Genomic DNA, 26,581 nt, shown 5'->3' on the forward strand with positions numbered 1-26,581 from the left:
TTTCTGGACATCTCTCAGTACTGTCCATCACTTCCTGCTTGGCTATATAGTGATGCCTCGTGCTTGTCTAGATTTGCTAGACAGTTACGTGAAGATTTCTCGTGCTGCGCTTCAGGCCAACACCAAATACTAGGAGGCTGCGTTGTACTATCGGACACTGAATGGGTGTTCGCCAATCTTTCCTGGGAGGTCTCGTATGTTACCGGTCGACTGTGTCCGACAGTTCAATGCAACTCAACAGAGCAATTGGAACACCAAGGAATGTGCATGCGTATGCGCACACATCAGCTAAATGTGAATGAAGAGGGATCCAACGTAACCCACCTAAGTTAGACCCGGATAAGGTTGAGCGTGACAGATGAGTCGATGCGGACAACATTCGCGGCGAGAGCGTTTTGTTTCAGGATATAGGCATCAAGTTCGATCTATCACAATTCAATAGACGAATCTGTTGTCCTGATTGGTACGTCGGCCACTTGTTCTGACGTCTCTGTCTCACTCTTGACATGGGAGTCTGTGCTTCGGACGAAGATGAAATACTCGGCATGATCAATGTCACTACTGTGGCCCCATTCAAGCGCTGAAAAGGAGCATGCTCTGATTGGGAACCCGGCAACGTGCTGTCCATGGGTAAACCTGCGGGAAGCGGAGTCTGTAAACCATGGATCGACTTTGAAGTTGTATCTAGAGCGTTGGGCTTATGCCTCAGTTCTGGAACCTCCGAACTGGCTTGGACCCATCAGATAGGGTGCATTCGATGAGAGACGAGCTATCGGATAGACTGTCTGCACAAATCCAATGAACATGAATAGAAAGAAGGAATTTCCCCTGCATCCTGTGGGTGATGATTGGGAATTGAGAATGCTAAAATAAAGAGGACGTGCACATTAAGCTTATCGATAAGAGAGACCACACGGCGCTAGTCCCAATCAGGCGCCCACGTAAACACCAAAACAGCCATCGGGCCTCACCGTGACTTCAGCTCAGCTCAGCTCAGCCCTCCCTCCCTCTCTCTGTCTTCCTTTCTCTCCCTTTGTACTCTCTCAGCATCAACAGCCTCCATCCCTCTCTCTTTCTCATTTTCCCTTTTCATTCTTCCGATCTCAGTCCTTATCTATCTGATCTATCACATCCTTACCTCAACTCCCCTCCCATTCGGATACCACATCGGTAGCTGTCTATTATCCCGCCCCTCTATACTTGGCTGTACCTTTCCTACCATGCACACTTTGGGAAGTCCCTTGTATGGGTCTTAATAATATTCTCTCATTTGCTAGTACTGGTTCGACCACTGTGCGTCTCTTTCAAACCTTCGTACTGTCGTTTTCCTCATAATTATTGTGTACTAACACATAACCTGCAGATCACCAGTCAAACGGTACGCGCTCTTTCTACATCTCCCGGTCGGACTCGAAGACAGAGCTTCATTGCGCCGGCACTCCCGCCGCAATGTCGCCTGCGGCACCTCAGCTACCGACGCGGTTCCCGTGCTGGTGTCGTGCGATTTACTCATGGGGAGGAGAAACGAAACGCGATCTCGGCTTCGTGGAGGGGGATCTTATTGAGTGTTTGAATGCAGGAGATGGGCAGTGGTGGATGGGTCGTCTGCGCCGTGACAGGCGCATGGTCGGGCTGTTTCCATCCAATTTCGTGGAGGTTCTGGGTGAAGATTTCGTGCCTGTCACTAGAGCAACGAGTCCCATGATTGCTGCCGGACGCTCTCCAATCTCGAATCCCACTTCCGCTCCTAAGAAGCAGAAGACTGTCTTTAGAAAACCCTTTCAGGCTCACAAGGAAGCTTTGGCCCCGGCCGAGCTGGCCCGGAGCGCGACGACGACGACAACACAAGCTTCAAGCTCAATTCCGCAAACGCCACCTCGAAATGGCAGCCTTGCGCGGACTGTCAAACCCCTGCGCACACCAACAACTGCGGTGAAACACCAGAGTTCTCTTTCTTCCAGACCTCCCTCGCAACATAGACCTTCATCCCGTGGAGTCTCACCCCGTGCTCCGCCGGTCGCGGATCTTCCACCACAAAGTCCCGTTCCAGCCAGAGAGAGTATCTCACGCTCCAGGCCTCCGTCCCGCGCGGCGTCCCCTCGCCTACCAGATGATATGAACGTTCTACCCCCATCGGTACCTATCAGGCAGACCCCGCTAGCTCGACCTCCGTCAGTTCGCCCCCCATCGCGCGAGATCTCCCCGTTGCAGCTTCAAGAGCGCGCAGAGTCGCCGCCGCCCCCTCCTCCCCCTCCGCATCGAATTGCAGTCAACCGCCAACCTTCCATGGACAGGGGTGTTCCCGCGCATCTGGGTATGAATGACCGCTACGTGACCATGTCAAGGACTCCATCTCCAGCTGCTCATTCGGACGCAAATGGAAACACTCCGTCACCGCTTCGCGACGCAATGGAAGATGTCATGACATCCTTGGAAGACATGGGATTGTCGCGGGGGACCCATTCACCTTCACCAGCTCCGGTATTTGATAATCCTTGGTCTCCAGACGCTTTTGAAGGTCTTCGCGACAGCAGACCTGCCCGGCATACTCACCGACCTTTGACATCCCTTGGTTTCGAAGGCGAACAGGATTACCAGTTCAGCGACAGTCACATACATCGAAACACCATGTACGGGCATGACCACTACCTTGACGGGCCGCCGCAATTGAACAACTACGTGCAGAGAATGGAAAGCCGACTGCGTCAGATGCAGGAACAGAGTCGCAGAGGATCGGAAGACATACAGCCTCCGGAGGATGACGAAGAGCCTCCACCCCCGCCACCTAAACACCTCGCTCAGCACGGAAGGCATAATTCAATTCCTGCCCAGTATCCATACCTGAGAAGTCGAAGGTCGGGGCAGGATTTGAGAGAAGACGTTCTCAATAGAAGTTACACGAATAAATCCAGTACCACCACTTCTTCGAGCGGTGTGCAAAGTATCAGTACGACTATGACAGCCAGCACAGAACAGACGAGCCCGAGCTTGATGAGTGGTCCCTCGGCGGGCGCATTCAGCGCAACAAGTGCAGGGAGTTATGCCAGGCGAGGACTGACGACCAGTAACGAAAGGCCAAACACGGCCATGGAAACCTTTCGCTCAAGAGGCTTCAGCGATGTTTCTCGCATGTCTCGACCTGAGACACCTCTTACTGGTATATCGTACCACTCAAGTCACAACACCTCTCGGCAAGGTGCCTCTTCTGCTATACCGTGGTCTCCTCCTGCTGCCGATTCCAGCGAATCCACCGCTGTTTTTGGCGGTCTATCCACTCCTAAAGCGAAGAAGCATGGTTTTTTCAAGAAGATTTTCGAATCAGCCAAGACCGGTGCCGCTAATGCCAGAAGCAGTATTGCTGTAGGACACAACGGTGGATCCTATTCACCTACAAAAGGCAGGGCAGTGTCTCCAATTAGACGTGACTCGACTCGCGATGCAGGTGGAGCGGTAGATTGGGTGCAGGTTCGGCGTGACGTGAATCGAGCAAGCTCGCCGAGCCGCAACGAACGTATCGAAAGAGCCGAGCGCTGCCAGATGATGGATCATCCTGTGATCTACGCGGTGGAGGAGCTTCACGAAAATGCAGAAGGTGATGAAAGTATTGACGGGCTGCCGATCAGCGAGCCCACCAACTTCAACATGGTAAACTTGAGCCTCGTCGATAAAAGTGCTCGGTTTGTCAACAGCCTTCCGCCGATGACCAACCCGATGAGCCTTGCTCAGGGCTACGTGTGCCGACCTTACAAGAGCGATGTTCAGAGATTGCGAGCTATCTTCACTTGGGTCAGCGAAAAAATCGCCTGGGACGAGCCTGTGGAGGAGATCGGGATTGACTTGAAACGGATTCTGCAAACTAGACGAGGAAGTCCTCAGGAAATCGCGTTCCTTGTCAAGGAGATGTGCGCGGCTGTCGGTCTTCATGCGGAAGTAGTCCAAGGGTTCCTCAAAACACCTGGTGAATTGTTCGAGCTGGACAGCCTTTCGCGGCCGAACCACTGGTGGAATACAGTCTTGGTCGATGGCGAATGGCGAGTTATCGATTGTTCTTTGGCAAGCCCGACCAACCCGCGAAGGAATCAGTTCGTAACCAGTGGCTCGTCAACAGCGGAAAGCTGGTATTTCCTGGCACGTCCGCTTGAGATCTGCTATACCCATGTGCCATTGCATCCAGAGGAGCAACACATATGTCCACCCATCTCTCCAGATGTGTTGCTAGCCCTTCCGGCAGCGTGCCCACCTTACTTTAAGATGAACCTGCAGTTTCCAGACTATGATACCAGCCTGATCAGAATTGAAGGACTGGAGCTTCTGCAAATCCGCCTCCTCGTGCCGCCGGACGTGGAATGTGCGGCAGAAGTCGAGGCGCCCGCTTTCGCTTGTGATGCTGACGGTGACTTCTTCGAGAGTGGTGAGGTTGTTCGCAAGCGCGCCCTGGTCCAGCCAGACTGGGTCGGCGGTCAGAAACGCTTTACTGTAAAAGCTGTTTTGCCCGGTGATGAAGGGCAAGGCACAGTTAAAATCTACGCTGGCAAGAAGGGCCTGATGCACTCAAGCAAAGACATTCCCCATCCGCTGGCACTTGCCCTTCCAATAATCCACACAGGCGAGAACCCTCCATATGAGTTTGTCCTACGCCACCCGACGCCTCATGCTCAGCGGCACGACTTGTACATCATACAGCCTCAGTGCGCGAAACTTGCGGTCAACAATACATTTGTGTTTGCAGTGCGGCAGCATCCTTCCTCGCTGCCTTCCCTGACGAACGGCGGCGATTTGGGTCCTAGTGGGCGCGTCTCGCCGTCGATTTTTGCCCGGCCCGCGAGTGCACTCAGTATGGTTTCCAGCTCCGCTGGCGGGTCTTCTGTCTCTGCAGTTTCAAACGAATTCTCGGCCTCTACTTCGGCCATATCGTCCACCAGGTCATCGTCCGGGCGGGAAAAACCGGCCAAGCTGGCAATCCAGTCGCCGTCCGGCAAGATCCTCCGGCTCACTCGCAAGGCAGATCATATGATCAGCAACGATTCTTCGTCGGATCCCACCGCCGATGGCAGCGTGTGGGAGACGGTGATCAAGATCGGGGAGCGCGGGACTTGGAGGGGACTCGTGCTCGCCGACCGCGTTGCCCGGTGGTGCGTTTTCTGTGAATGGGAATGTTTCTAGATACGACAAGCATTTATGTCTTGATATGATGAACGGACTTTCGTCCAATCTATGAGCCAATTCATGGCGTGTGGACGATGTGACTACCAGGCGTATTTTCGCATTTTGGGTCAGCTGTTTGTTGCATTTCTCTTTACGCCATGTTTGCATTTGCATCGGCTACACCGGGTCGGGGCATTTGTTCATCTGCTGCATCTGATTTTATTTCTTCTGCATGTCCAATCTTTCGATGGGACTACACTGATGTAAACCTACTCGCGTTTATGTGTTCGGAGTTGATGGGACACCGGTCATGGGGAGCGGTGTTGGCATGTAAGATTTTTTTTTTTTTTTTGTAAACATTCTGTATGTGCATCATCATGTTGTGTGAATTTGAATGGAGCATGCTTGTTCGCAGGCGCGGCAAGCCAAATCATAGATTTCCCCCTTTGCTTGTGCAGACTTTTGAGGTCTCAGAAATGAAGAGACCTCGAGGAATTGATCATTGTGCGAAATAAGACATTCAACGGACAAAGTGGCTAATTGCCATCAATTACCCTTCCATGAATGCAAATTTTGGACTCATGGAATCTGTCATTGACCTGTAAGGGCACCTCTCACCAACGGAGCGACCTGTTTCCTGCTTTTGGTCACATCCATCTGATGCCAGATACGCCTCCATACCGGGGCATCACTGTTGAAAGCAGACTTGATAGCCTGCGAATCATCCTCAGAGTCACCCTCGAGCGAGTTCCATTCTTGTAACCCCAGCCGCGAGCCAGCCTGCGCAGTAAACGCCTCCAGCGCCTGAACCGCCGGCCCATCGTCCAGAGCACAGGCAACCAACTCGCGACAGAACCTGCCGTCCTGCGCATGCGAGGTAAACGCCGTCATGACCACCACGATCCCTAGTTCACGGCGCTTTGCAAATGTCTGCAGGGCATCCAGGAACGCCTCCGGACTTCCTGCTTTCCGTACAATCCACGGAATCGACTTGACCATCGAGCAGAAGCCGATCTGAACGGAACTAGCGTTCTGGCGGGCTGTCTCGGTCCATTGCTTGTAGTCTCGGCCGAGGATCTCGTCTACGGTGAGTAAATCGAGGCTGTTTTGCTTTGCGTCGAGGATTTGCTCGTAGAAGGCTTCACGGTCCCAGGTTGAGCCGAGTGTAGACTTGCACCGGTCCATTTGGGAGATGAGGAAATGTACTGCGTCTGTATCGGCGTCGGTGACTTTATCCTTGGCGGTAAGGTTGGTCGTATCAATGAGGACAGGGGCTAGGGCGAGCTTAGCGAGTTGCATCGTCTCAGTTGACGTAGACGAGGTGACGTTTCCTTCGGTGTTAGCCTGCCAGAGGTCCAGCTCTCGCAGTGTCGAGACCACAAGTGAGGTACATGAGCCCGCGGGCCGCACAAGCAGCGGCTGACCGCGTGGGAGGGACTCGACGGGCGGGAGAAAGCCTTCGTCAACGTGGTGGTCGATGCAGCCCACTGTGCAGAAGTCGATGGAGGGCAAGCCATCTAACGATCCCTTTCCCCGTTGGCCGGTGGGCGATCGGTGGGGTAGTGCGTTCCAGTCCACGAGCGTGACATCTGCGGTCAACCGATGGTCCGCGTGTTCAGCGTGATATTGCCTAAGATGGGCTGCAAAGTCTGCGACGGTGAGAATGTGTTCGTGGAGGATTGTTCCTGCTGTTTCGGGGGTCTCGTCCCATACGTCGTCTCCCTCTGCTGAGGGAGTTGTAGTAGCGAGGCAGAAAGCTTTTACGAACTCTGGACGGAGTCTGCGCAGTTCTGGACCAGAGGGAACATTTGGTAGATTTATCAGGGGAATATGAGGTCGAGGGGATTCAATTGGAGTGCGATTATGAGCAAAGTAAGAATAGACAATGGCAGAGATGGTGGAGTCAAGATCGGCCGAAGGATTTCCCACCACGTAGATGGGAGGCTCTGTCCGCGAGGAGGATGATAAAGCTTCGGAAATGAAACTCAGATGTGTCTGACGCGCCTGCTTTAGAAATCGCAATAGGCTCTGCAAGGAGGGCGGAGAGCGAGCCATCCTGCTTCGCGATCGCAGTGGGATTCGTGGTGGTGATTAAAATCCCAAAAGGGAAGCTCGTGATAGTTGACATCATCAGCAAAACGACACCGCCTGGTCAGCAATCCACTGGACTGCATCTAAACGCTCAAAGATACCTTCCAATCCCAGGTTTGGCATCGGTTCCGGGTGAATGTATATATTGATGATATTGTTATTGACATGGTAAGCCTCAATCCCTGCGGATTTTCCCGTTCAGTCGACTAATCAACCATTTAGATACCCTTGTGTGCATAAACAACCCTAGTATATATCTCAGTCAATGTCCACGAGTAGTCCATCTTCATACATTTTCTACGTCTACCCTTCGAAATGGCAGTCTCTCTACCCACAGCATTTGCTCAGATTCCTCGGTATCCCTTGCTATACCCTCATCCCTCCCCGATCCACCCCCTCACTCTTCTATCCGCATACCTCAACAACAACAACGACACAACCAAAGCACCCTATATCTCCCTCTACGCCAAACGAGAAGACCACTCCTCTCCGTTTGCCTGCGCAGGGAACAAATACCGCAAGCTCGAATACATCGTCCCCGACATCCTCGCCCCTCACAGCCGTCCCAATGGAACCCCACCAACCCTCGTCACCGAGGGCGCGGTCCAGAGCAACCACACCGTGCAGGTCGCCGCGGTGGCGAACCGACTCGGCCTCGAGGCAGTTATCGTCCTGCACAAAGGCACAGGTGGCGGCTTAGCCGCCGCAACGGACAAAGCTTCGTTCCTCCGCTCGGGAAACGCGCAACTTGTCCGCCTCCTCGGGGCGGAGGTGAGGATACTTGAGTCGTCGACTGTGCCGGCGGACGGGGAAGAAGACCCAATCCCTGGGATTCTGGAGGAATTACGCGGGGAGAGTAAGGCGCCGTATTGGATCCCCTCCGGGGCGAGTCTGCATCCTCTCGGTGGATTAGGTTATGCGCGGTGTGCGTTTGAGATTGCGATGCAAGAACAGGCACAGGAGTTGAATGGGAGCGGGCGTTTTGATTACATCTTCGTCGCTTGCGGTAGTGGCAGTACAGTGGGTGGTTTGATCGCCGGCCTTAAGCTGTTGGAGAAGGTGGAAGGCAGAAGCGGGTCGACTAAACCACCTCGGAAAGTCATCGGGATCTTGACTTCGCCTACGAAGCCTCGGAAGTACCATGAGGGTCGGGTACTCGCCTTTGCCCGTCGAGCAGCTGGTCTTATTGGGTTGGATCCTGGAAATGACATTTCCATGGAGGATGTTCGGCTTGATGATCGGTTCGTTGGCACCGCATATGGAGTTCTAGACCCACAGACAAGCACGGCGCTGGACTTGATGGCACAAAGGGAAGCAATAATACTCGATCCCGTATACACTGCAAAGGTCATACGGGGACTTGCACACTGGGTCCAGCAAGGGGACCTCGTAAAGGACTGGTCTCTCCATACGCGGAACTGGGACCGCCCTGACTCCATGAATTTGCTTTTCATCCACACTGGAGGACAGGCCGCCTTAGGCGCCTATGCAGACCTGGTCGAATCATAGGGGCAAGGGAGTAAACGATGAGATCAAGACTCTGATTCTATTGATAAGAGATACAAAATAAGGTATTTTAGCTAGTATTACATGGAAACGCACCCAAGAGAGCTATCGGCGCGAAGAAGCAGAGAGGCCGAAGAATGGTAGAATCACAGAAACGACAGCGATTTCACTCATCATCCATCAGGGATCAGCCTCCGCGGGGTCGTAAGAGTATATAGAACCATGAAGACACTGAAAGAAATAAACAACGCAGATGAGAAAATAACCTAACTCCCCACCCTCTTCATACACCATGCGCGCCACCATGCGCAAAAGGAAGCAACTAACGTACAGAGCACATGAAGCATTCAGAAGAGCATCGTCACAAAGAGATCAACAAGCAGAAGAGTCATCAGCGAAAAAAAAAAAAAAAAAAAAAAGAAAAGAAAAGGCAAAGGAAAACCTCGTATAACAAACGCCGCGCCGAGTCGCCAGTTCGGATTCAAACGCCGCTAGAATGCCCTTCTAAAAAGTGAAAACAAGCCCCATGTGAACTTAAACATCCCCATATTGTCGGAGCAAACCCAGATGTGGAAAAAGAGATAGGAATTCGTGGAATTAGAAAGGTTGCCGAACTGAGAAAGCTTATCGGAACAGTGCTTCAATTCGGGCAGGCAAACATTTTATATGGTCCTATCAAGAACTCTCTGCAGTGTCTTCGGCGTCGGCTTGACCGTTCATGTCACCATCTAATCCAGTATCATGAGAGTCGTCGTCTTGCGTGGTGTCAGAGTGGTCCCCACCATTACTCGCATCGAGAGCCTCCAATGCTTCGTTAGCATGCGTGTTCTCCATAGGCTCCGGTTCTGGCTCGGGTTCCACATCTTGGTTCGTCAAATCTGCGAAAACATCATCCAGATTCTGTCGAGGACTGCTGTCAAAAGGGTCCTGATGGTCAACGGCAACTCCTGGAGGTCCCTCGGTAGGATCTCGGTCAAACCGAGGAGAGCTGAACAGAGCGCTATCAAGCCCATGATGCGGTGATGGAGACCGCGGAGGGAAAGAGGGAGAGTGCGCCGAAACATGTGGCAGGAATGCAGACGGTCCAGGTGCAAATGCTGGTGTAGAGTCGCTAGCAGGAAGAGAGTAATTGGCAGAGAAAGGATATGGAGGATTTTGTGCATCCGTCATGGGAGTCAAAGTTGGCCCAGTGCGATTGGAGTCCTCACCGGGAGTATGAGGTGTAGACTGCAGTACTGCAGGTCGAGGTGTTTGCGATTCGAGAGACTTTCGCTTCGTGTGATTCGGTTGCTTGGTACGCAGATGAGGAGGAAGATCTTCTGGGCGCTCGACGCCCAATTGCGCCATAATTTTTTGCTGCTTTGTTGGGCGTGGTTTGCGCGTCGACAGGGACTGCTCCAGTATTGGAGGCGGTTCCGGGGCAACAGGTGCCCATTTATGGATCTCTTGGCGGAAGAAATTCGTCTCATACGCCAACAACACCTCGGCACCCTCGATCTTGCGCAGGTAGAAGATTAACGTAGGCACCTCTTCCGTCGTTGTGCAGGCCGCATTGGTAAAGCTCTGTAAAAAATCACGGAAGGTAGTCGCTTGGTTGATGATATTCTCCAAAATTTGTTCCTCGTCAGGCTGAAAAGGGAGGCCTGGGATTTCGGCTTGCCAATCCTGGAGATCCTCGAGCTTCGGGCGAGCAGCGTCTCGGGGAATCTTGTGTCGCCAGTCGCAGATGGGACAAGTATACTTGTCAAACTCCTTGACTTTGCCCCTTGCGATCTTCAAGCATTTACCGTGATACCTACAAATCCCGAGGTCAGCCAGCTTGCAGCTACAGGTAAGAAAGAAGTAAACACTCACCACTCATGGCAGACCTCACATTCAATCATCATTCCAGCCTCGGAATGCCTGCAAATGCAGAAGACATCCCGCTTTCGAGACTTCCCACCACCCCACATGCTAGTGGTGGTAGTAGTGGTGGTGATGGCGGCGTGGTTCTCCAAAAGACCTTCGGGGGTGTTACCTCGAGACGACGGCTCCACAGGCGGCCGACAGCGATCTTCCAAATCAAAGCAATATGAATTCCTCTTTTCCACGTACTCCATGTGAGATTTCAAGATATGTAAAGGAGCGTTGGCTTTCCCGAATAGTTTTTTCCCCTTTCGCATCCAGTCTTCGTGACGCTTCTGCTCACGCTCCAGGTCGATTGCTCCCGTGGGCCGGCTATTCAATGCCTCGAGAGAATCCATCAGTTCACGGACTTCTTTATACTTCGGACGCTTTCTGAAATCTGGATTCTTGCTCCGCTCGTATAGACTCTGTATTTTCTTCTGCGCTTCACGCTGTTTGGTCAATATCGCATCGACAGCTGAGAGTGTTTCAGGAGAAACAGGGAAGCGTAGCGCCTGCGCAGACAAGGCTTCGAGTTGTTGATAGTGAACCGATTCTACAGACATCAACTCCTTGGCTTTCGCTTCCCAAGTCTCACCATGGCGGCACAACTCCTTGAAGTGACTGAGTTGTTCGTTGGTCTCGGAGAGTCCCAATTGCTCGCCAGCCTGGATGAGTTCTTGACATTCCTTAAGAGTCAGGTACTGATCACGCTTGCGACGCGCTTCATCATTCCACCTCATTTGTCGAAGAATATGCTCCAATCCTTCCACTTCGGGTATTTCCACATTGAAATTGCGCGCCGATTCCACCAAATCTTCCACTTCCTGGATCGACCGTATATGGGGGTTCAAAAGGGCAACGTTAACGTCCTGGCGGAATTTCTCGATCTCGCGGGTTTTCTCTTCCAGAGCCGCCATCTGTGGACAGTCGAAGGAAAGTTTATCAGCCTCTGCAAGAAGGGCGTACATGTTTTCTATCCTGCGAACTTCACGATCACGTTCCTCCAGCTGCGCGGCCTTAGAAGTACTCTTGCGCCAAGCCTTCTCGTTTTTCCTCCGGTTTTGCTGCTTCCGGGTGATGTAGTTGGTTGCTTCTTCAACCCACTTATCGCAGCGCTGGACGAAGGCCGCGAGATCTTGGAGACCATGCAGGTGGTATGGGATTTTCTCACCTTCGCTTAGTAGGCTATGAAGGACCTTCAGTTGGGGTTTCGGCTCATCTTCCAGAACCTTGTCGAGCTTCTCCCCCCACGCTTCCGGGATCCTGGCACGCTCCTGGACCTTCTGCACTAGGGCTTTCAGTGTGTCGTCACTCACCCTGTAACGCAGTGTATGGTCTGGGCCCAACAGTCGCTGAGTGGGTGAGTCTCCGCAGCAATCGAAAGCCTCCGCATGTAGCAGGCACACTGTCTTGCCAGACTTGTGACAACGGAACTGCGTCAGGTATGCATAGGCCTTGCAATACTGACACTGGTAGTCATCTTCTGGAAGGTCTTCTTCCTCAACCACGAACTTCAGCTGGCATTCACCAGAAGCTGCGGGGTCCGATGAACTAAGTGCGCAGTTGTGCGGTGCTATTTCCCGATGTCGATGGATGAATGCTGCTCTCTCCGCAAGCTCTCGGTGGCATGTCCGTTGAAGAGCCGGAGCTAGCCATTTCGCCGTCGTAATCGAAGTATCCCGAGCGGCTGCCGTCAGCAACAGTTCATCGTGGGAGAAGCACGGGTGGCGGCGGAAAGCCTGAAGTCTCTCGACTCCCATGGCGCCCCAAGGCTCCCAATCCGCAGGGGCGAAGTTCACGGCTTCATTGAAGTTGAATCCGTGATTGAAACCAGCATGGTACGCCTGGGGGAAGGTAATGACAAATTGTCCAGCCCGTTGATCAAGAGCGTATACGTTCACACCAGCCTTCCTCAGCTGGTCGGGTGGCATCAGGGTGACGAGTTGGAAAAGTAGATCAGGCTGACCCTCGAAAAGCTCGGGAACCGCTTGGCGCATGGCCTCTTCGAATGCTTCTGCGTCGGAACCAGGAATACCATACCAAGTCTTCGTTGCGCCAAAATGCTGATAATTGGCCGAGTAGGCATAGTGATCCTCGTTGTGCCAACAGAACGTCGAAAAGCACATCCCGACGTAAACCCAGGGAACTGTCATACCAGAGATGTCCGACTTTATATGACGGAAAAGTGAGTCGCCGTGGAAAGGAAGGACATTCAAGTTCCAGGGATCTGTTGAATATGGATCAAGTGGATTGCGTTCAATTGTGGGAAAGCCACTGCCGTGTGTTGTCGAATGAATGTCCGCGCCGTACTCAACCTCTACGGTTTCGGTCAAGCTCTCAACCAGTCTCCAAAATTCGCGTTCCACGTCATCCTCAGACTCTCGCCGGTGAGTATTAAGCACCGGGTCAAATGGCATCTTGGAGGCGAAATAATTCTTCTTGAAGCTGTTCGCTTTCTCCTGGAATTGCTTGAGCGAGTAGACTCCGCCTTCTTCAAACCCGAACTCGCCTGTGCCCACCAGGCACTTGGGGCAGTGCCAGTCGTACTCGGGGATAGTCGTCAAAGGAGGATCAAGACAGTCTCTGTGGTAACCCTGGTCACAACTGTCGCACACAAGTATCGAAGGTCGATCCTCGGACTTGCCACAAACTTCGCATTTCTAAGCACAGTCAATAAGTGTTACGAATTCAGTGATCCAAAGAATTTTATGCTTACATCACCGATCTTCCGACTGTCGCTTTTGCGTGCCCGAGGCGGAGCAGGACGGAGGAGGCTCATGTGTGAACCCGCGACGGTGGGTGGAGGTGGTGCATCTAGCGGAAAGTCAGACAAATAGGGCCACGGCAGACGTTGACAAACACATGCTTACCCTTTCGAAGGCGCTTGCTCCTTCGCCCACTCCCACCGTCTGTTTCCCCACCTTCAGTCTGGGAGCCACTTTCATGGCTGATGGCGCGTTTCATGGGATGGCTTCCATTGCCGTTGGGAAGAGGTGTCGAGCTTTGAGGGTGTTCGGCAACGCTTTGCGGCGTAAGCGAGCCAGTCTCGGCTTCTTTCTTGACAACTGGGCCGCTATTCACGGCGATGAAGGATGGAGACCGATTGACAGCAGTAAAACCGCCGCTACCGGCATTGACAGGGGTGAAGCCGGACGCAACAGGCCGAGGAGGTGCGGAATCGACCGGAGGGGTAGGGTTATCAGGTGTGGCCTCAATTTCCCTTGGGGTACCCTGGAGACTACCAGCAGCCGGAATACTCAGAGGTGCCTGGGGCGTAGCGGATGGTGTGATGTGGTCATACAAGACGGGCTTCTTAGCCATGGGCGACTGGTTCGGAGACGGTGTGTACGGACCACCATGTTCTAGCTCCAGTTGCTGCTGCACTCCCGGTTTGACCACACGGAGGTATTCCTCGTAAGGCTGAAGCCATCTCTGATACGAATTCTTGAGTGAGGTGGACAGGGAGGACATGATCTTGCCGCTGTACCCGAGATCACGCCCAATCTCAGCCCATTTCTTCATTTTACAGACTTGGTCGAAACCGCCCCGTATTTCGACGGCCTTCTTGAGCTTATACAGGTCCAAGGGGCGCTTGTCCACGCTAGGGAATCGGTTCAGGTTGGTACCATGTTGTTTGTGAAACTTGGCCAGCTGGTCGAGGTAATTCAAGTTTGCACGGGTTCCTGAGTCCGGGTCAGAACTAGGCTGCGGAGTTGCACCGGCAGCGAAAGTGGCTGAACGCGGGGGCATACCTCCTTCAACCGAGTTGAGCTCCTGCCGACGAGTCTTGAAGTGGAATCGCTGGAACGGGGGTAGAAGTTAGCATCGGATCTTCCCGATGGTGATTCCGTCGCCTCTAAGAATTAGGGGGATGGAACGGGGTGTAGTAGCGAGCACAGGGATGAGAGGACAACCCGCATACCTCTGTGTCAATCGCAAACGGTGGCTGCCAATTCTCTGGTGGAATGATTCTGCAGATTCCATATTTCTTGCCCTCGGGCGCTATCTTGCGGATGTATTCCAAGGGATCCTTGAATTCTTCCTCTGTCGGACGGAACGTCGGAGCTTCCTGTAAGCCATGGGGACGGATTCGTTTGCTGGGCTCTCGAGGAGCATTGGGCTGTCCTCGTCGTTCGACCGTAGATAAGTCGAGGGGTGCCGACCTTCGAGCGCTCAAGGGTACATTATGGGAATGCGACGGGTGGGTGCTAGAGGATCGAGTGGGCTGACGGTTCGCTGAAGGCTGTACGCCTGTCGAATTCGCGCCCGTAGAGGCCGGAGCCACCATCTCTAGGGAGCGACAGCTAGCCGGAGGACAAAAGGGAATTCTGCGCGTGATCTATCGCGGACGGAAGGGAGAGGGTGTCCGATGCGAAAAGGGCATTGAGGACTAAATCAGATGAAAGGAAGAGTCGAACACAAACGACAATTGTCCCCTTGGTTATTGTATTGTAGAATGAGTGAGTGTCTTCTGAATAAAATATGGGTAGCAAATCGGGAGATGGGAGGAGGTGATGATCGAGACGGAGAAATAGTACTTGACACTAGTAGAGCGAGCGAAGGATGAGAGGAGAGAAAGAGAGAGAGAAGTAAAGGCGAGACCGAGATGGTCCCGGGAGGGTTAGTGTGGAGAATCTCGGAAGAGGGAACAAGCAGGTCAGTCAAGTACGGTGGTTGGAAGCAGTCTAGTCTCTAGCCCGAGCAATCAATACCTTAATAAGGTGAAGTTAGCACTAGTCAGTGAGGACGAAGGGTACGTAGAGTTTGCCGTTTAAACACATCTCACTAGGTACTTACTATCTAGTAAGCGATAGTAGTGAGCCGGTCAGGCAGGTGTAGCAAGTGTAGCTAGTGTAGCTATACCTAGGTATCCGATAATCGATCAAACCACCTGCTGCTACTACGAGGTATGTACTACTAGTACTACAACTCGTAGGAGAGTGTAGGACGAGCAAGTAGAAGGGGCCAAGCGAGTTTCGACGAGTCAAAAAGAGAGGAAAAAGCGATGTACGGTTTCCGGATGCTTAAAGAAAGATTAAAAGAGACGAAAGATGAATACTACGAAGACAAAGCAGGGAAAAAAAAAAAAAAGTGATACTTGAGATCGAGATGGACGACGCCCCGAAGCGGAAAGGGCAGAGACCAATGATGGAGAGATTCGATCGATCAATGGTTTGCGTCCTGCCTCATGCCTGCCTGATGCCGCGCAGTCGCAGCCTCATGGCCTGAGGCTGGTAGCGAACCCTTCCATGGATACCTTAGGTAAGGTAGAGGTAATAATGAGCATTACATAGGGAGGGAAACGATACTGGTCATTACATTACTGTATCATGTCTACAATGGATGCCGCAAACGGATGATACCTTAGCAAGTCTTCTGTCCAGATTCTAAGGTATTACCTTAAATGTAAAAGACTGGCAAGACCTCTTTTCATGAAGAGTAAGCCTACTTCCTGCAGTTAAATTCGTACCTATTTCATTAGCCACATGCATACCTGCCCACATCGGCCCATAGGGTACATACTCCATAGGTAAGGGTACCACCTCAACCGTAAGGTAAGGTAGGTACATAGGTATTTTACCAGGTAGGCCGGTAAGGTAAGGTAAGGTACCTTCCATACTCCGTACATACCTCTCTGTCGAAGTACTCCATGGGGGCTACAGTCGGCTCTTGCAAATGACATGAATTTTGTCTGTTCTCTAGCTTATTAGGCAATCTGATATACAGTTCTCAGCAGTATAAGCTGCTGCGGACTTTAATTTCTCATGTGACCTCTAGTGGTGACCTATGGAGAATAGCATGAGGCTGTAAACTACTTTAGGTAGTCCGCACAAATCTTACATTAGGTTTGCACCTCAGTCCTGAGGTCCCTGAGGTCCGAGGTCCATAAGGTACCTTTAGTTTCATGGTCACAATTCTTACACGAGCCCGGTATTTGCGTTACTCAGGTATTTAATTACCAATACCTTACCTACCTAGTTAGGTTAAGGAAGTGCTAAAGAGCCATGACATGCCAACTATGGTCCGCATGCAACCACAATCATTATTATTTCTTCAGAAGACTTAATGACAATAATAATAACATAGATTAGATATGGCCCAGGGCTGTAATCCCTTGTCTTTGTGAAGAGCATCTTTTATCGTCATTGTGACCAACTCACTGAAGTCAAGAAGACCCTTTGTTCTCACGTCACATCTCATTTCAAGCTTATCCCTGGTAACCCAGAGCTTGGATGAATCTGGGTGTCTTCGCGGTGGGGGGGTTGGCAGCTTTTCGCCATACTGTAGAGCCCTAGGACTCTACACATGTATAGTAATTACCTGGCTGGGTGGCATTGCAGATTATATTTTATTTGTAAGGTTTTCTTCTTGTCATTTCCAGCTGTTGGCAGGGAATAATGTGTTAGTAGTTTGCGTGATGTGATGCTGCCTTAGGCAGAAGTGGTAATGTTGTAATCTCTCACACTCATCATGTGATTTGCTTTGTTGATGTTGAACCATCAACAACAATTGTCAATGGAATAGAAGAACAAAAACCTGATATCGACAAGACTGGCCGTCTATAGCGCTATTGGTCGTTCTATTGTTGTTTGAATTGAATGAGGAGGAATGTCGACTCAAAGCCTTCAGCTCGAAAGGCTTTAAAATCTCCAGGCCAAATACCCATTTATCTGACGTCGCCTCCGACTTCAAGTTACAGAGAACAGTGCCATGGATGACATCCAGATAGAGCATTCAAGGCCCATTCCAGCTTTCTATTGCTGCTATCTACTCCGCTCGACTGTGCGACATGCATCTCTCTATATCGGATCCACGCCCAATCCTGCAAGACGGCTCATACAGCACAATGGCGTTGTCAAGGGAGGTGCTCGTCGGACTGCGGCCGAGAAGCTGAGGCCGTGGGAGATGGTTCTGTTGGTCGAAGGTTTTACAAGCCGGCTTGGAGCTCTGCAGTTCGAGTACGTCTCTCCCTATTTATCTTGCGAGCAGAATCTAACGCCTCCAAAGATGGGCTTGGCAAAATCCTTGGTACTCGCGCCACTTGCGATCAGAGGAAGAAAGCTCAGCTTCTGCGGAGGTCAAGCCCAGAAAAAAGAGGAAAGCTCAGGACCCTGAGTCTCTCGATTCTAATTGCGACTCAGTTGAGTCCAAAGACCAGGGGACGCCTAAGAAAAGCAGAAGACGTCGTCGACCCCGGAGGTCCCTCAACACCCATTTCGCCGATTTACATCGTCTATTGAGGTCGACATACTTCTCTCACTGGCCTCTAAAAATGCGATTCTTTTCGGACGACGTTTATCAATCTTGGAAAGCTTGGTATGATCGAGTTGATGTTCGTCTTCCGAGCCCTGTCAAGGTCATCTTGGACGGGAGTTGTCCTGAGATTGGCGCACACGCCGATGGGAATGGCACCAGGTTTGGTGCCGTCGAAAATGCCAAGAGCACCTATACTACAATCCGAGACTATATAGAGAAAGCCATATTCCTTCTCGATGACCCAAAAGACGTGCGCTGTCAAGTATGCCAAGGGCAAATCGTCCCAAAGGAAGAGTTGACAATTGTCTGCCCACAGGCGGAATGCCACTGTACCTGCCATCTACTATGCCTATCAAGAAAATTCCTTGATGCGGCCCAGGAGCCAAACCAATTCATTCCAAGGCACGGGATTTGTCCTGGATGTAAGGCCACTGTCGAATGGCCATTGATGATGAAGGAGTTGAGCTTTCGGAGTCGCGGGAAACAAGAGCTGCTGGCAATTTTGAAACGGAAGAGAAGAGCCGATCGAAAACACAATGACATGACTGGCAAGGTCGCCGATAGAGGATTTGACTCGTCGAGTCTAAGATCCGCATCAGCCGATTTAGACGATGATTTCAGTCAAGATGCCGAAGATGAACTTCTTCTGGATGAAGACTGGTTAGAAGGATTGGCATCAGAGTCAGACTCCGACACGGATCTTCGGCTGAAGACCCTCTCGAAAGCTGCCCCGAAACTGGAAACTGTTATCGAGGACAGCGAGGGTGACGACTCAGAAATTCTGTGAATAAGTTTCCTTTTTCCCCAGTTCTACCGGGACACATGAGGCCTTGCCTTAGTTTGCGATTGGTCCCAGCCTCTTCAAAGGCCCCATGACATCCAGTCTCTCGATATAGTTCGTCACTATCTTCAAAATATCCTGCGACACTGCATCGAAGGACCTTCCGGCATCGATTGCGTGAATGTAATCACCCTGCTGGCGGTCAAAGAGCGTTTGGAATAGCTCACGCACGCGGGTTTGCATCGTTTCATTCTCATAGCGCTCGACCCCGAATCCGCCACGCTTTGCTGCTTCTTCGGGGGATATGCGGAGGAAGAGGCACATATCCGGCTGCGGCAATCCGATTTCTGGCTGCCATGCCCACTGCAGCGACAGGTTCCGATTGCCCTTTGCAGCCGAGTAAACGGCACCAGAGTAGGAGTAGCGGTCTACTATGACGCTGATGCCGTTGGCTATGTCATCCTCAATGCTCTTCGCAATCTCCCAGCGATTTGCTGAGAAGAGGAGATGAATCGAATGGTCATCCGATTGCGACTGGCCTTGTAAATAGCTATTTATCAACTTTCCAATGGGTGTTGTTCGATCTAAGGCACGATCAGAAAAGGGAGTTTCCCTACAAAATTAAGAAGAAATAGATACCTGGAAATCGAATATACTTCACTGAGAGCCCTGATGCTTGTAAAGAGTCACGTAGGCGTTCACATTGGCTCGATTTGCCGGCTCGATCCAGACCTTCAACAACAATGAGAGCTCCGCGTTTCCGCTGACTGTTCATCTTGTCCGAATTGCTTCTTGTCGAAGAAATAGCAAAACTGCTTTGAAGGAATATCGATTGGAGCGTCAATCAATACTGTCTGATTGTGATTGAGAACAGGGGAGGATTGGCTGATGTGTTTGTGGCACACGAAACGCGGTGGGGAAACAAAAGAAACTCCGATGTCTAGCGGATTGATCAATAATGGCTACGTACTAGTATCGTCGATCGTTTATCTCCACGTCCCTTTCTTACCTCACCAGATCTCCAGTCGCAAAACGAACGACATTGGCACGACCTCGCCCGTCTTGTCGATCGTCATGAGCTTACCTGGAGCATCGTCGCAGTCTCCGGATGAGATGGCCAATTTCACTCTTCTCAGTCCTGCAGCTGCCCCGATCCTAGCCCCGCGGCTGGGAAATTTGGCCTTTGCGGGCAGAAAAGCCATCTCGACGCCCAATTACATTCCGCTAACGTCGCGAGGGGCTGTACCTCATATTGCGCATGATGTTATGCGCGATGAGACTGCGATCGGCAGCCTGTTTATTGGTCTCGAGGATTGTAGGTTCATGTCCGCATTGATCTTGCATTCGACTCGCGATAATCAAACAAGGAAAATAGACGCTGACGATGTTCGATGCCCACTGGGGCTCAGATCAGTCATAGAAAAGCAAGCGCATACAGGACCGCTCCGGAAGGGAACCCCGCCGATATACAATGTGCCAACTGCGCCGCATGAATCGGCCTTGCGCAAGTTCATCAGTCTTCCTGAGGATTTCCTGCTCATTCTCGGTCCGCGACGGGTGCCTTCGATCGTCTGTCCCCCCAATAACACGCCTAATTCAATCTCCATATTGACGTCGGTCGGGTTCAGGCAGCTAGAGGCTGGTGAGTATGTGGAAGCAGTACAGAGGCTACGGCCGGACATCGTGGTGGGACTAGCAGACTTGGTCCAGGGACAAACTCCCGGCTCGAAGAGGAGGGCAAAGATGGCTGATAGAACCCATGCATTTACTTCGCATGCAACGGAGCAGCTCTATGGTCGAACAGTACCAGAAGAAAGTCGGCCAAAATCAGCATACTTTGCGCCGGTGCTGCCCCTTGAGAATACGCAGCAATCGCTATACCTGGCTGATCTCGAGCATGGGCTGCGCCCTCACATCTCCGGTCTCGCATTATACGAGTCGGCATCGCTATCGATTCTCCCGGAGAGATTAGGCAATCTACCCCGGCTACTCTTCAGTGATCCAGCTACACCACACGACATCCTGCGTCAGGTATCTCTCGGCGCCGATGTTTTCACCGTTCCTTTCCTGGGCGCTACCTCGGACGCTGGGATAGCCTTGGATTTCACTTTTCCAGCCCTTGCTTACCCATCCACAGCGGAGACGATTGCAAGCGAACCTCGACCTCTCGCATTTGACCTGTGGTCGTCTTCGTACAAAGTAGACACAGCACCCTTGAACGCGTCCTGCGAGTGCTACACATGCAAAAACCACCACCGCGCATACATCCACCATCTACTATCCGCAAAGGAAATGCTCGCATGGACATTACTCCAGATCCATAACCACCACACCATGGACAAGTTCTTCTCCGCTATCAGAGAGAGTATCGAGCGAGGAACCTTCGACACAGACGCCGATACGTTTCACCGGATCTATGCCCCAGAATTACCAGAGAAAACCGGCCAGGGCCCCAGGTGCGTATAACTCTCGGAATTGCATAAATCCACCATCGTCTGATCCACTAACCCTTCCGGACATACAGACTCCGTGGCCACCAACTCCCCGCTGCTGGACCTCACCAACCCCGACGCTTCCCTCGCGTGTATGGTCGCCTCGATGACGCGGCGGAGAAATTCGCAGAGTCGGAATCGTCCATTGCCACGCCAGATACGGGCGCTGATGGACTAGAAGCACATGGCTTTGCGCAGAAAACCTCCTCTTAGAATTTTTAGATATGGTGTGGTTCCTTTTAGAAAGATCACGAGTGGATGGAGGTACGTACGATCAGTGATGGTTAATATCCTTTCAAAGGGAGAGGTCCAAAAAAATAGCGTAATACAGGCTTCTGGCGCCGTGGCGTTGGTCTTGTTCTATCTTTCATGGTCAAGGCATTATTATTTATCATTCGAGGATGATGGCTAGAGCTGCTCGTAACATATACCATCATCCACACATCGACTGACTTGGATTCTCCTCGTGTATATTTCTTTGGATGAATTTAGATTCACTTCATTTCTTCTATATCATTCAATGTTCATTCCACACATAAGTACAAAAGAGCTAAATGTTTGATCCCGGTAGCAGACGACGCCAAAACATGATATGCTCATGGCGAAATTCACCTGTCATAATCGAGCAGACTTGTTCCGACTCTGAGTACGATCGGATCGTCCTGCAAACTAGGTACTTGTAGACCTCACTGGCTGTTGATCAACACATCCCACATCCACTTGGTCTCGTGCTGTTCTTCTTCCGATCCGTTTTCTGTACCGGCTCCAAAGTCCTGCCCCACGACACACACAAGCCAAACATCGTTCTTGACTTCGTCAAGGAAGCGCTCACTCGGGGTACCACGGGGATAGATCCGGCGCCACTCATCCCAGATACGGTACGCCTCTTCGCCCCAGGCCCTAAAGCTCACTTCTTCAATGATGGTTGGAGTGACTATTTCCTTGCCACGGAAGACACCCCACGTCACAGCGTTGACGTTGTTAGGATTCATCTCGATGGTATCGGCATCGGCAGGGTTGGCGGGAAGAGAGGAATCGAATTCGCCCTTCGCGTTGGTTGCAAACCATGCGAGCTTCTCATGGCCGTGCTTTGCGAAGAGTGGTTTGAGCACCGTCTGGAAGTCTTTGGTAGGACAGAAGAATTCAACGAATGGCTTCTGAAAGACGAAGCCCTCACCCGGAGGACCCCACCCAAAGGTTGGATCGTCGCTTCGGACGCCATTGACAGCCGGCTGGGACGCCAGAGTCCACCAGCCTTTGCCGTCAATGAGCTTCAGTAACTCGGGTCGGATGACTGCTGTCTCAGCATTCAAGCCACTGCTGTTCTCTTCGGCCCCTCCTTCGGACCAGGGAACGATATAGAGGTCGCCAGAGACATGGCGACGGAATAGTGTACTTATGTCTTCGCGTGACATAGGATAGCCCCAAATGCGCCGGGCGACTGTGGCCGAAACGTGTAGCGAAGGACCGTACCCATCAATCTCTCCGAAAGCCGGCGAGCGAGCGTCGCCCCAACGACCGTTAGGGAAATCGTCCCACGTTGCTTCTCTGCCGAGCGCTCCAAGACCCTCCGAAATCTGGAGCGTTGTGTTGCGATCTGGGGGCATCGCAGGCATTCCCGCACTAGTGGCGGGCGCCTCATGTGTAGTCGACGCTCTCGATGAGTTATCAGAGGGCATCTGTAACCTGTCGACAATGACACGGTTATGTGGCTGTGAGTTGATGGAGGAAGCCCTGCGCCGGTATAGAGAACGAATCTGAACTCCAGTGGGAGCAGTGGCGTAATCGTCGTCTGCAACAGCATCAGAGTCTTCAGGATCATCAGGTATCAAACCACATCGTTCGATGATAAAAGAAACTGTCTTTTCAAGGTTCAGCGTGTAAAAGTGGAAGCCTCTAAACCCAGGGCAGGGTATCTTCCGGATAGCCTCCACTAAATCACTTAGAGCATCAACGCCGATGCGCTTCACAGCATCGTCATCGTGTTTCACTGCTTCCAGTTTCGACATGATCGGCGGCGGAATCCGGACATGGCTCAGTTTCGTGGTTCTTGTCAGAATCTTGTAGCTGTGAATAGGCATCAACCCAGGGATAATTGGGATTGTTTTAAAGGCACCGGACTCGTGGTTTCGTAGCATTTTCTCAAACTTTGTGTAGGCATCGATGTCGTATGTCAACTGAGTCATGATGAAGTCCGCACCGGCCTGGGTCTTCTCGACCAGATACGGTAGATCCCTGACCGGATCCTGTACGTCCTGGTAAGAATCGACCGGGTGCCCCTCAGGATATGCAGCGACGCCCAGGCAGAAGTAATCCCCGTACTTCTTGCGAATGTATCGTACCAAGTCCACCGCGAACGTGAAGTCTTTGTTACTATCGTCTTCTCCGTGCATGTTGTACTCTTCACTGCGTGGCGGGTCACCGCGAAGCGCCAGGATGTTTCGGATTCCGAGGACCTTCGCCTCCTCCAAGGCCTTGTCGATCAACCCTCGACTCATATTCGTGCATGTTAAATGAAGGCATGTTGTCAACTGCAATTGACGCTGGCAGATTTCTGCCAGCTCCAGCGACCTGGCAGCAGTACTTCCACCGGCACCCCAAGTGACAGTAACGAACAAGGGACGTAGCGCTTGTGCCATGCGCTCTAAACGAGCCTGTAGATTGGCGAAGCCCTACAATATTCAAAATATCATCAGTAACTGGTCGCATCGCCACAAGAGTCAACGAGTGCGGGGATACCCCACCATCTGCGTTTTGGGAGGGAAGAACTCGAGAGAAAAGTAATTCTCGTCTGGCGGCAATGCCGCAATCTTGTCAGTGATCTTCTCCATTTTGGCCCGAATTTCTCCTCTGTCGTGAGGAAAATAGCGGGGGATGATTGAAGTTGATGGAGGAGAACTTGAGCCAGCGCTATGCGGGTCGGACTTGTTTGACCCCTCCGATCAACGGATATGGAAGCATGCACGATTGCCGACCATGGCCAGTAGAAAGAGAGATTGAGGTCGACCATTACAGCTCATTCAATCTCAAGGAATCTATGAGGTAGAGCATGACACTTGCTACGTCCTGGGATCATCAGATTGTTCATTATCATCCTTCAACATTTCGTTTCCGAGACGCAGCAATAGTCTCGTCTCCTGGCATCGGACACTGCTGGCCAGAGTGCAAACAAGGCAAACCTCTCCAAGCTCCTTCGACGTCGCAGTAAGAGAATTCGTTCGCTTGAAGGTGATGAGGAATCATCAATCGAGGGCCAGCCCTGAAGATTCTACTAGAGTCAGAAATGCCATTGATATGTCGCTGAGATAATCTCTGAAGTTGGAACTGAAAGCCTGCTCACGAGCCAGCATTGAACCTTCTCTGCTTCAGTTGATCTCGCAATAACAAGTCAAGTCCACGCCGGGCCTGACTGGGCATCGAGAGCTTGGCTGAGATGGCTTTACGGCGTTCATCAGCGACTTCACGCTTTTTTCGTCCATCGTTGCGCTCCAATTCTCGCTTGCGGCGTGGCCTGGCGACTCCGCCCTCAACAGGTCCCAATGACTACCGCTCTCGTCTCCACAGGCTGAATGATCGCCTTCCGCGGTTTTTACGCTCTTATACGAACCCGTTACTGGGGGCACCCGGCACACATATCACGTCATTTCTGATACTACACGAAATTACAGCCATTGTTCCTTTGTTCGGGCTGGTCGCTACGTTCCATTATGGCGATTGGTTGCCGGATTTCACCTCAAATAGCGCCTTCGACGAAGGAGTTCGACGATTCGGTCGCTGGCTGCGAAAGAAAGGCTGGGTGGAGGATGCCGACGTGGATATTGTGAAGTCTGATGAGTCTGCTCCCGGCAATGATTCTACTACTGAATTGCCCGGTCAATCCCAATTGAGACCGGAGGATAGAAAAGGCGTTCGCCTTGTGCTTGAGTTCGCGACTGCCTATGCGATCACCAAAGCTCTACTACCCGTACGGATAGTCGCTAGTGTGTGGGCAACGCCATGGTTTGCGAGATCTGTTCTCGCTCCGGTAGGTAGAGGCGTCGGGGCTCTCCTTAGGAAAAAGTAGCTTGTGATAGAACCTTGTATGCAATATCTCCACAAGGGAAATCATCTGCACTACTCCCAGATTCCGGTGGAAGGGTACGAGAAGCAAGTGAGGCCATTGGCACCGTAGGTGTCCTGTATATTTTTATTTCTCGAGGGACTTTTCTGGTGTATGTCTACACTGCCTCCTACACCATCAGCTGTAACGGATTGCAGATGTCTAGCAAAAAGATCGAACGGAGAAATTTAAGCCTTCTCGTAGATCCAGTCGAAGGCGGCGCTCTTCCAGGAGATGAGCTCCTCAGGCTTGAACCAGAGGGCAATCTCCTTCCTGGCGTTCTCGACGCTGTCGGAACCGTGGCAGACGTTGCGGCCGACGTCCTAATGCAATGTGAGCGAAATACCCTGATATTGGGGTCCGAATTGAGCTTACGATAGCGTAGTCACCACGGATGGTGCCGGGAGCGGAGGCAAGAGGGTTGGTGGCACCGAGGATGGCTATTGTCGCACCATTAGCATATGCCCGTCCCCTACCTGAAACACATCGATTGATTGACGGGAACTTACTACGGCCGGTCTTGACGGCATCACGGCCCTCCCAGACCATAGCGCAGATGGGGCCGCTGAGCATGTCTATATGTAGTGGTTAGTCACCATCATGAAGAGAGATACAATAAGTTTCGGATGTGAAGGGAAAGCTCACAGGAAACAAGACCCTTGAAGAAGGGCTTGTCGGAGAGGTCGGCGTAGTGCTGCTCAAGCTGGGACTGGGGAGGAGAGACCAGCTTCATGGCAACGAGCTTGAAGCTGTGCACAGTTAGAGCGAGTAATAGTTATTGAGTCGTAGGAAAAACATACCCACGGTTCTCGAAGCGAGTGATGATGGGGCCGACGAGTCCGCGCTGAAGGATGACAAAGTCAGTCCCGTGCTCATTCGAAGTAGTGATGTCCATTGAACATCAGCAAGACGGTCATAGTCTCATACCTGGACACCATCGGGCTTGATGGCAATGAAGCTGTAGGAATTGATTAGCTTTACTCGCATAGATGAGAGGACAACCCCCGAAGCAGCGTCGGGGGAAAATAAGGGGAAAAAGAAGAAGGGGAAACTTGGGATTGAGCACGGAAGTGGGATGGAATATGTCAACTTACGTCTGCTCGTTGGACATTTCGAGAGATTGATAAGAGATGATGGAGATACTGGAGAACGATTGAGGTTGGTTAACAGCTCAAGAGAGAGAAAAAGAGGTAGACTTTCGGTGAGTTGGCGAAATTATTATAAGGAGGGGACTGCAACGCAGAGTGGGGCAGGAGGGGCAGGCCAAATCCATGGCTTGATGCCTGAATGCCTTGCCTGTATGCCTCAGGTTTCAGCAGCTAC

The 26,581-nt window shown here is 51.8% G+C and overlaps 10 protein-coding genes across 10 annotated transcripts; 5 read left to right on the forward strand and 5 right to left on the reverse strand.

Annotated features, from left to right (window-relative positions):
• Positions 1-1,449: 1,449 nt before the first annotated feature.
• On the forward strand, positions 1,450-5,163 carry CDV56_100419 (putative SH3 domain protein (Cyk3); the record flags this gene model as incomplete). The annotated part of the gene is made up of 1 exon (XM_026754038.1): positions 1,450-5,163. The coding sequence occupies one exon, from the start codon at positions 1,450-1,452 to the stop codon at positions 5,161-5,163; it is 3,714 nt and encodes a 1,237-aa protein (XP_026612140.1).
• A 573-nt stretch (positions 5,164-5,736) lies between these two features.
• Positions 5,737-7,200, reverse strand: CDV56_101080 (putative exopolyphosphatase; the record flags this gene model as incomplete). The annotated part of the gene is made up of 1 exon (XM_026754699.1): positions 5,737-7,200. The coding sequence occupies one exon, from the start codon at positions 7,198-7,200 to the stop codon at positions 5,737-5,739; it is 1,464 nt and encodes a 487-aa protein (XP_026612141.1).
• A 351-nt stretch (positions 7,201-7,551) lies between these two features.
• On the forward strand, positions 7,552-8,745 carry CDV56_101352 (1-aminocyclopropane-1-carboxylate deaminase/D-cysteine desulfhydrase; the record flags this gene model as incomplete). Its single annotated transcript, XM_026754971.1, has 1 exon — positions 7,552-8,745. The coding sequence occupies one exon, from the start codon at positions 7,552-7,554 to the stop codon at positions 8,743-8,745; it is 1,194 nt and encodes a 397-aa protein (XP_026612142.1).
• A 672-nt stretch (positions 8,746-9,417) lies between these two features.
• On the reverse strand, positions 9,418-14,917 carry CDV56_101628 (putative PHD transcription factor (Rum1); the record flags this gene model as incomplete). Its single annotated transcript, XM_026755247.1, has 5 exons — positions 9,418-10,537; positions 10,597-13,289; positions 13,346-13,443; positions 13,500-14,430; positions 14,552-14,917. 5 exons carry the CDS (start codon positions 14,915-14,917, stop codon positions 9,418-9,420), a joined length of 5,208 nt encoding a protein of 1,735 aa, XP_026612143.1.
• A 2,985-nt stretch (positions 14,918-17,902) lies between these two features.
• On the forward strand, positions 17,903-18,673 carry SLX1 (Slx4p interacting protein; the record flags this gene model as incomplete). Its single annotated transcript, XM_026756380.1, has 1 exon — positions 17,903-18,673. The coding sequence occupies one exon, from the start codon at positions 17,903-17,905 to the stop codon at positions 18,671-18,673; it is 771 nt and encodes a 256-aa protein (XP_026612144.1).
• Positions 18,674-18,721: 48 nt separating this feature from the next.
• CDV56_102856 (bifunctional thymidylate/uridylate kinase) lies at positions 18,722-19,442 on the reverse strand (the record flags this gene model as incomplete). Its single annotated transcript, XM_026756475.1, has 2 exons — positions 18,722-19,251; positions 19,307-19,442. The coding sequence occupies 2 exons, from the start codon at positions 19,440-19,442 to the stop codon at positions 18,722-18,724; spliced, it is 666 nt and encodes a 221-aa protein (XP_026612145.1).
• Positions 19,443-19,741: 299 nt separating this feature from the next.
• On the forward strand, positions 19,742-21,372 carry CDV56_102983 (tRNA-ribosyltransferase family protein; the record flags this gene model as incomplete). Its single annotated transcript, XM_026756602.1, has 3 exons — positions 19,742-19,982; positions 20,043-21,123; positions 21,192-21,372. The coding sequence occupies 3 exons, from the start codon at positions 19,742-19,744 to the stop codon at positions 21,370-21,372; spliced, it is 1,503 nt and encodes a 500-aa protein (XP_026612146.1).
• Positions 21,373-21,845: 473 nt separating this feature from the next.
• CDV56_103231 (methylenetetrahydrofolate reductase (NAD(P)H) MET12) lies at positions 21,846-23,990 on the reverse strand (the record flags this gene model as incomplete). The annotated part of the gene is made up of 2 exons (XM_026756850.1): positions 21,846-23,831; positions 23,904-23,990. The coding sequence occupies 2 exons, from the start codon at positions 23,988-23,990 to the stop codon at positions 21,846-21,848; spliced, it is 2,073 nt and encodes a 690-aa protein (XP_026612147.1).
• Positions 23,991-24,592: 602 nt separating this feature from the next.
• Positions 24,593-25,222, forward strand: CDV56_103524 (uncharacterized protein; the record flags this gene model as incomplete). Its single annotated transcript, XM_026757143.1, has 1 exon — positions 24,593-25,222. One exon carries the CDS (start codon positions 24,593-24,595, stop codon positions 25,220-25,222), a length of 630 nt encoding a protein of 209 aa, XP_026612148.1.
• Positions 25,223-25,446: 224 nt separating this feature from the next.
• Positions 25,447-26,369, reverse strand: NDK1 (nucleoside-diphosphate kinase; the record flags this gene model as incomplete). Its single annotated transcript, XM_026757231.1, has 7 exons — positions 25,447-25,581; positions 25,634-25,698; positions 25,768-25,833; positions 25,904-26,007; positions 26,059-26,102; positions 26,186-26,216; positions 26,353-26,369. The coding sequence occupies 7 exons, from the start codon at positions 26,367-26,369 to the stop codon at positions 25,447-25,449; spliced, it is 462 nt and encodes a 153-aa protein (XP_026612149.1).
• Positions 26,370-26,581: the final 212 nt, after the last annotated feature.

The sequence above is a fragment of the Aspergillus thermomutatus genome (assembly GCF_002237265.1).
Source record: "Aspergillus thermomutatus strain HMR AF 39 chromosome Unknown NODE_186, whole genome shotgun sequence".
Classification (NCBI taxonomy): domain Eukaryota; kingdom Fungi; phylum Ascomycota; class Eurotiomycetes; order Eurotiales; family Aspergillaceae; genus Aspergillus; species Aspergillus thermomutatus.